Source organism: Nothobranchius furzeri, chromosome 4 (genome assembly GCF_043380555.1).
Source record: "Nothobranchius furzeri strain GRZ-AD chromosome 4, NfurGRZ-RIMD1, whole genome shotgun sequence".
Classification (NCBI taxonomy): Eukaryota; Metazoa; Chordata; class Actinopteri; order Cyprinodontiformes; family Nothobranchiidae; genus Nothobranchius; species Nothobranchius furzeri.
Genome location: NC_091744.1, coordinates 1439931 through 1449545, shown reverse-complemented (window position 1 = coordinate 1449545; position 9615 = coordinate 1439931). Strand labels below are relative to the sequence as shown.

Sequence of the window (9615 nt, the reverse complement as noted above, 5' to 3'; positions counted from 1 at the left end):
ATCTATCTATCTATCTATCTATCTATCTATCTATCTATCTATCTATCTATCTATCTATCTATCTATCTATCTATCTATCATCTATCTATCTATCTATCTATCTATCTATCTATCTATCTATCTATCATCTATCTATCTATCTATCTATCTATCTATCTATCTATCTATCTATCTATCTATCTATCTATCATCTATTAATCTATCTATCTATCTATCTATCATCTATCTATCTATCTATCTATCTATCTATCTATCTATCTATCTATCTATCTATCATCTATCTATCTATCTATCTATCTATCTATCTATCATCTATCTATCTATCTATCTATCTATCTATCATCTATCTATCTATCTATCTATCTATCTATCTATCTATCTATCTATCTATCTATCTATCTATCATCTATCTATCTATCTATCTATCTATCTATCTATCTATCTATCTATCTATCTATCTATCATCTATCTATCTATCTATCTATCTATCATCTATCTATCTATCTATCATCTATCTATCTATCTATCTATCTATCATCTATCTATCTATCTATCTATCTATCTATCTATCTATCTATCTATCTATCTATCATCTATCTATCTATCTATCTATCTATCTATCTATCATCTATCTATCTATCTATCTATCTATCATCTATCTATCTATCTATCTATCTATCATCTATCTATCTATCTATCTATCTATCTATCTATCTATCTATCTATCATCTATCTATCTATCTATCTATCTATCTATCTATTTATCTATCTATCTATCTATCTATCTATCTATCTATCTATCATCTATCTATCTATCTATCTATCTATCTATCTATCTATCTATCATCTATCTATCTATCTATCTATCTATCATCTATCTATCTATCTATCTATCTATCTATCTATCTATCTATCTATCATCTATCTATCTATCTATCTATCATCTATCTATCTATCTATCTATCTATCATCTATCTATCTATCTATCTATCTATCATCTATCATCTATCTATCTATCTATCTATCATCTATCTATCTATCTATCTATCTATCTATCATCTATCTATCTATCTATCTATCTATCATCTATCTATCTATCTATCTATCTATCATCTATCTATCTATCTATCTATCTATCTATCTATCTATCTATCTATCATCTATCTATCTATCTATCTATCTATCTATCTATCTATCATCTATCTATCTATCTATCTATCTATCATCTATCTATCTATCTATCTATCTATCTATCTATCATCTATCTATCTATCATCTATCTATCTATCTATCTATCATCTATCTATCTATCTATCTATCTATCATCTATCATCTATCTATCTATCTATCTATCATCTATCTATCTATCTATCTATCTATCTATCATCTATCTATCTATCATCTATCTATCTATCTATCTATCTATCTATCTATCTATCTATCTATCATCTATCTATCTATCTATCTATCATCTATCTATCTATCTATCATCTATCTATCTATCTATCTATCTATCTATCTATCTATCTTTTATTCTGGTCTGTTGTGATGGTGAATTTTGATTTTCCTTGTTTACATTTTGCTGTAGGGCAGTAGTTCGGTAAGCGGCAGCCCGGTCCCATCCACCTCGGGGACCAGTACCCCACGGAGAGGCCGTCGCCAGCTGCCCCAGACCCCTGCTGTTCCACGTCCACATGTCACCTACTCCCCCGCCGTCCGCAAGCCCATCTATGGCCCCCCAGGCTCAGGCCGATTGCGCTCGCCTTCCCCTCGACACTTCTCCCCGCCTGATCACGACAGAGGTTACCACCGACCCCCATCTCGCCATGCCTCACCGCACCACGGCGGATCCTCGTCCAGGCACGGTTCGCCTCGCTCACCCCGCCACCAGTCCCCACACTCGCCTCTCCACGAGTCACCCAGGTCCCCTCACCGGAGCCGCTGGAGCGGGCCTCCACCCGGCGACAGCCTAGAGGGTGATGGGCCCTTCTATGAGCGGGATTTTGAGTACGAGCGTCACCACGAGCCTCCTGCCTACGAGCAGAGCCTCTCCCATGGCAATCCTCATCCACATGGAGGAAATCCTCACCCACACCCACGCTCACCTAGGACTGCCCGCCATGGGCCCCCTCCACCCCCACACCCACGGAGGGTACCAAATGGCTACCGGTCATCCTCACCTTCTCCACATAGGCGGGGACCGCCGGGAGCACCCCATCCACACCACCGGCCTCCACATGATAGAAGGCCTCGCAAAGGCCTGCATGAACCTTACAGTGAGACGGATGAGGATGACTGGTGCTAGCGACCGTAGAGTTTAGGCAAAACAGACCACAGAGAAGAACCACTTCCTCCAGTGCTCTGGCCAGTGGTATGAAAACTTTCAAAAAATCAGTGATGGGGAGGGTTGGACAAGCTCAAAGCCTTTTGCCTTCACCTTTTTGGACTCTAAAGAGCGGAAGGTATGGGGTGAAGGTGCTGCAAATAGTATTTTACACATTTTGGTGGAGGAGTAAAGTCTGACAGAGCCGAACGATGGAGAAAATAAAACTGAGAAAGCCAAGAGAACTTGGGAAAGGCCAGAGCACGCCCTGTCTTTGTCTCTCTCTGTCTCAGAACTACACTTCTCACAACTGGCCTTCACCATCAAGGCGACGTTTCAGGAGGGAGAGAGATGCGTGGAGCAGAGAGCAATGGAGGAGCAGGAAGTTCTACAAACGTGATGTGTTGTCGTGGTTCTTGAGGCCTAACAGCCTTTGCTCAGACGCCTGACTGATGCCTGGCTACGACTACTGTACACCGAAACAAAGCTGGAAGGAGGAGTCCATCCCTTTGTCTCTGCTCTGAAACAGAAGTGTTTAAAGAAAAACAAATTACTAAAAAGCCAGGACCCCCTCTAACCCTTACATGCCAAGCTATGCCTCCAGAAAATCAAACTTGAACAATGAAGAACACGTTGAAACTTTACATGAACAATGACAAAAAAGGGAGAACATCAACTTTATCTTTAATCTCTTTTGTTTCAAAGGGACAGAAACAGGAAGCTCCGCCTATACTGCAAAAACCAGCCAATCACAGTGCTGGCTGATATTTGATGAGTTTTATCATCTCTGTTTACTGTTATGGATTCACTTGATGCTGAGGGAACTGCTGTGACATCACTTCCTGTCAAGGTAGCATTAGCAACAGGGAGGAAGGACGGGCTCAGGTAACAAGAGAAGGGGGTGGAACTCTGTTTGGATCCTCTTTCCTCCTCTGTTACTCGACCCGGTGTTTGAAGGATGATGAGCTGACAGGAAATGACATCACACAGCTGAATGGGGCGGAGGAGAGGAAAGGAGGGATGGGGGAAAAAAGACTAATTTCTTCAGAATTACTTCTATCGATTTCTTCTCCTTCTTGTTCTACGGACATTGAAGTTTGGTTCTTCTGTTGCATTCGCTCAGCCTCCTTTGACCTTTTTCAGAGTCCAAAATTTGATGGAAATCTGCATGACTGATTAAAATACATAACTAGAGAGGAACTTTAAGTTGTGTGGGTGGGACTTGGGGGCTTTATAGGAAACTTTAGGTTTACAAAAGAAGTTATCTTCTTTCCGTCGCTCTCTCTCTCGCTCTCTCTCTTTCTGTGACTTTGTCTCTCGTTTACTTGTCAAAAAAGTCATTTAACTGGATTATTTTTTACTAAAATGAGGCTTCGACACTCAGCTTGTTTTTGTTTGTCTCAACCTTCTGTGGAAATCTCCATTTCTGCAACTTAAGAGACAATAAAATAAAGAAAATTACCCTGCAGGGCTTGAGAAACAAGAGGGGGAGAGAGAGGTTAGAAGGAACTTCTGCCTCACTTCATTTATTATTGTTAATGATGACAGATATGAATAATGATTTTAATGCCAATGCAAAATGATAGTGATGATGATGATGACACTGGTGATGATTGACTGAATGATAGATTTTTTGCTGTGAACTTGCTGTCATGTTAATTGGAGTTCAGATATGCTGTGTTCATCTCGTTTGCATCTTTGCCGCTGGTGTCCCCTGCTCTACGACGTTTACTTGGGTTTGCGATGCCTTCGGGCAACAGTACGTGGCAACGAGAGAGCTTTGGAACGTCCACTCAGTAGCGTTGCGTGTTGTAACGCAATGCTTAAGATATGTTTTCTTCCTCCAGATTAGTAAAAGCGGAGGTAAGGGGAATCTCAGTATCTGGGTCAGTTCTCCTGTCAAGCCAACCCAAAGATCTGTAACTCGTGTTCAGAGTGAGACGTGGATCCGCGCTGATTTTACAGAAGTTCACTGAGGTTGACTTTCTCCTATTTCTGTCCCTTCAAAAAAGAAAGAAAATGAGCACAGCGTGGGGGGTACAGGGGCACAGGGTACAGGGTCGGCGTCTTTGAGAGGGCAGTTATCATCTCTTACGAATCCCTGCTTCTCTGGTCGTTGCAAAAGACACAAACCTAATTAGTGGTCAAGAAATCATAGCTATACCCAGATGCTGACCACCACTCCACACACACACACACACACACACACACACCCCTTCTCTCAGATCAACCCTGCCCAGTCAAGTAAGTCTGTAGCAAAGCTGAATCCTTTTTCCACCAAAAGGACAGAACACATCTGCATCCACTGACCTCTCGTTTCATCTGTCTTCATTTCTGTCCATTTGCTTCACATCCTTTACTAAAACTAAAAAGCATTTCACAGAGCAGAATCACTGAGAATTATTAATGTTATCTTTATTACAAAGGATAGTTGTTGAATGATCTTTAGGTCAAATTATAAAAATCAGATAACAATACAATTGCCTTACATGGAAATCTAAATAGAATAATATATATGTAGTTTATAAAGATACAAAGTATAATTAAATTTAGGATAATTCTATATTTTGCATACTGATGATGAAAAAGCTGAGCTTACTTTATAAAAACATTCTCTCTGCATTAGCAGGAGACAGAAACAACCTCCAGCACGCTTTGGGGCTTTATGCAGACCTCATTAGCATCCTCGTAAGAGGAGGAAGTGCAGCGTTGTGGTACTGTTAAAGAAATTCCTGAAACAGAAGCTGCAAATCTGAGACGATTTAATGACTGACACCACTTTTGCACACATCACCCAACATCACTCCCACGGTATGTCTGTTGCTGATCTCTTTTCCCCTGCACAAATGTGTCTGCTACTCTGATGTGTGTTGCCTGCCGGCCAAGGTTGTTAGGCTTAGGGAAGATGGGATTTGGAGATGTTGGGTGTTTTTGCTGAATATGAATCTGGTGGAAGTGAAAGAGGTGCTTACCAGAAAATCCTCCGTCCCCACCTTTCATAATGAGAAGCATTCAGCGGGTGAGTAGTCTTCTCCAAAGCCCACTACAGAGCCACAGTGCCTTCTGTAACCGAGTCACGTTCGTCACCTCCTCACCTCCGACTCTGCTCAGTGCTCATTCATCTACCCCCCTCCTCATCCTCTGTGTTACACTACGCCTTAAAATCAAATCTCACTGGCTCCCGTGCTTGTGTAGAGATGGGGGGAGTGTGGATTTTGAGACTGGGCTACCGTCAGGAAGGAGTCAAATGGCTAGGGAGACCAAGATTTAGTTTTAAATGGGCTAGACTATTTAAATCCACCATTCAAAGACTCCGATTTTTTTTTAAACAACCAAAATTCTAATGAAATCCTCACCGTTTGAATCAGAGCCTTGAGGTTTTGGCCCAATGGCTTTATTTCTGGATCAAGCTAACTGGTTAGCGCTTTTGGCTTTTGCATGGCACCTATTTTGAGTCCAATTTAAAGCAGTGCAGTGCGAGTTTAGAGGTGGAAAGCTGTTTGATAACTTCTCAGGTCCCTCTAGAGTTAGGTAGCGAGTTAGAATACACAGAGGAGAAACATGGAGTCAGCACTCGGCATGAGGTGTTGTATGGTTTCACCTGGCACGGCGTCAGACGTAACGTTGATTTCACCTTTCACAGTCCCACATGTCTTCAATAACAGCCTGCCAAATGCACCAATGCTCAACATGAGGCATGTTGACAGACTGGCAGGTACAAAAAAAAACTAATTTCATTCTTCCTTCATGAATCCACCTGCTTGTCCAGAATTGTAACAGCAGATCCAAAATGGCCGACACAACACTGCTTTGTATGACAGCATGTTGTGTGTGCGTTTGTGTGTGTGTGCTTTCCAAAACACAAAAAATGTATCCCATTGTTTAAAGAAAATAAGTGAACATCCTATATTTGTTTTGGTTGATTGCGAGGATTTTGCTGAGTCATCACCTGTTTCTGTATCTGCTTTCTGTCTCTGTCACCTTTTGCTGTTAATATCTGACCTTTTTTCCCCTTCCTTCTTCTCTTTGGGACGAAGGAGAAAAACTAACAAATGCACCACCCATCCACTCAGCCGGCTGTGAAATTGTGTCAGTGGGTCAGTTGTGAGGTGACGTGTCAACAAAAAGGGCTCTTTTAATGAAACAAAAAAAAAACATTCACAGTGGGTATTAATGTACAGTAGTGCTGCCAAAAGTTGTGCTTATATAGCTAAAGCCACGCTGTGATCTCCCCTTTGTACAGCACTGTGTGTGTGTGTGTGTGTGTGTGTGTGTGTGTGTGTGTGTGTGTGTGTGTGTGTGTGTGTGTGTGTGTGTGTGTGTGTGTGTGTGTGTGTGTGTGTGTGTGTGTGCGTGTGCGTGTGTGTGCGTGTGCGTGTGTGTGCAAGGGGGCGGGAGTTTGGGGGGTGATGAGTGGCTGATGTGGGGGTACTGTTTGGGATGGGTGGGGGGTGCAGCAGCAGCATAGGTTTAGTGGTGTTAATACACAATTTCACAATGGCACTGAACCACTTTGCACGCTCATCCTCACAGCCCATTTTTCACCTTCAATCCACCCTCATTTAGTCGAACTGAGAGGGGGCGGGGCCTCTGCTGCGATGGCAAGACATTTACTGTGTGTATGTGTGTGTGTGCGCGCGCGTGTGTGTGTGTGTGTGTGGGTGGGCTGAGGCTGAAACCAATAAAACAATATACATTTTCTTCCTGTTTAAAGGAAGTTGTTTCTCCTCACTGTTGCCTAAAACTTGCTCGGGATAGGGGATTATGTTAAAGTCTAAATTTAGTGTGTGTACATATATATATATATATATATATATATATATATATATATATATATATACACATACATACATATGTATGTGTATATATATATATATATATACACATACATACATATGTATGCATGTACAGGTGCTGGCCAGTAAATTAGAATATCATCAAAAGGTTGAAAATATTTCAGTAATTCCATTCAAAACGTGAAACTTGTACATTATATTCATGCAATGCACACAGACCAATGTATTTCCGATGTTTATTATGTTTAATTTTGATATTTATAGGTGACAACCAATGAAAACATCAAATCTGGTATCTCAGAAAATTAGAATATTCTAAAGGCCAATGAAAAAATGTTTGTTTCTCTAATGTTGGCCAACTGAAAAGAATGAACATGAAAAGAATGTGCATGTATAGCACTCAATACTTAGTCGGGGCTCCTTTTGCCTCAATAACTGCAGTAATGCGGCGTGGCATGGACTCGATCAGTCTGTGGCACTGCTCAGGTGTTATGAGAGCCCAGGTTGCTCTGATAGTCGTCTTCAGCTCCTCTGCATTGTTGGGTCTAGCGTATTGCATCCTCCGCTTCACAATACCCCATAGATTTTCTATGGGGTTAAGGTCAGGCGAGTTTGCGGGCCAATCAAGGACAGGGATACCATGGTCCTTGAACCAGGTGCTGGTGGTTTTGGCACTGTGTGCAGGTGCCAAGTCCTGTTGAAAGGTGAAGTCTGCATCCCCATAAAGTTGGTCAGCAGCAGGAAGCATGAAGTGCTCTAAAACTTCCTGGTAGACGGCTGCATTGACCCTGGACCTCAGGAAACAGAGTGGGCCAACACCGGCAGATGACATGACACCCCACACCATCACTGACGGTGGAAACTTTACACTGGACCTCATGCAACGTGGATTCTGTGCTTCTCCACTCTTCCTCCAGACTCTGGGTCCTTGATTTCCAAAGGAAATGCAGAACTTGCTTTCATCAGAAAACATAACTTTGGACCACTCAGCATCAGTCCAGTCCTTTTTGTCCTTGGCCCAGGCGAGACGCTTCTTGCGCTGTTTCATGTTCAAGAGTGGCTTGACACACGGAATGCGACACCTGAATCCCATGTCTTTCATGAGTCTCCTCGTGGTGGTTCTTGAAGCGCTGACTCCAGCTGCAGTCCACTCTTTGTGGATCTCCCCCACATTTTTGAATGGGTTTGTCGTCACAATTCTCTGCAGGGTGCGGTTATCCCTAGAGCTTGTACACTTTTTTCTACCACATTTTTTCCGTCCCTTCGCCTGTCTGTTAATGTGCTTGGACACAGAGCTCTGCGAACAGCCAGCTTCTTTAGCAATCACCTTTTGTGTCTTGCCCTCCTTGTGCAAGGTGTCAATGATTGTCTTTTGGACAGCTGTTAAGTCAGAAGTCTTCCCCATGATTGTGGTGCCTTCAAAACAAGACTGAGGGACATTTTAAAGGCCTTTGCAGGTGTTTTGAGTAAATCAGCTGATTAGAGTGGCAGCAGGTGTCTTCTATATTCAGCCTTTTCAGAATATTCTAATTTTTTGAGATACCAAATTTGGAGTTTTCATTAGTTGTCACTTATGAATATCAAATTTAAATGTAATGAACATTGGAAATACATTGGTCTGTGTGCATTGCATGAATATAATGTACAAGTTTCACGTTTTGAATGGAATTACTGAAATATTTTCAACCTTTTGATGATATTCTAATTTACTGGCCAGCACCTGTATATGACACACAGAAAAATATAGGAAGCAGAAATTAACTTCTGCACTTTGCTAGGATGAGTTTAATCAGAGCATTGATTATTTGCTTCAGCTTTAGTTTTGTGTGTGAGTGAATTGTACCTGTCAGTTCATCCTTGTGTGTACAAGTGTGTCCTCACAACATCAGCTACAGTAGGGAACCCTCAGTGCCTTACACTGTACAGGACATGATTATTTTCACCACCTAACTTGATCACACCCAATAAAAGTGTCATCTCTTCCGACTCACCTAAGCCTGAATGGGTACAGGATGAGACGAGTGTGTGTGTGTGTGTGTGTGTGTGTGTGTGTGTGTGTGTGTGTGTGTGTGTGTGTGTGTGTGTGTGTGTGTGTGTGTGTGTGTGTGTGTGTGTGTGTGTGTGTGTGTGTGTGTGTGTGTGCATAAGTGAATTGTTTCGGAGTGGGGTTTGGTTAATAATCATGTGATCTGTCTCACCCATCCTCTCCCCATTTCCCATACCACCTGATGTATATATGGCTCTGTAATTCCTGTGTAAATGTTCCATAAAGTTTCTGAAAACGTTCCCGTGTTCATCATCATTCATCCGTCTCCTGGCTATGATTCATTCTCTCTCTCTCTCTCTCATTCCAGCGCCTTGTTCTGCTTGTGCCACCACATTGTTAGTGTAATACCATCTGTAAACACAGGGTTGCAGGATTTAGCCTTCGTTGTCACCGTCAGTGCAATGGAGAGGAGTGAGTGAGTTCATGTGTGGGTGTGTTTTTTCTGTGAC

General features: G+C 42.0%; 1 protein-coding gene across 1 annotated transcript in view; it reads left to right on the top strand.

The window, feature by feature from the left end:
• The window catches only part of cacna1ab (calcium channel, voltage-dependent, P/Q type, alpha 1A subunit, b), a 257104-nt gene extending 254659 nt beyond the window's left edge, over positions 1-2445 (top strand). Inside the window, exon 50 of the mRNA XM_054743533.2 lies at positions 1589-2445. Within this exon, the coding sequence (XP_054599508.2) occupies positions 1589-2305 (717 nt within the window). The 3' untranslated portion in view covers positions 2306-2445. The remainder of the gene's footprint in view (positions 1-1588) is intronic.
• Positions 2446-9615: the final 7170 nt, after the last annotated feature.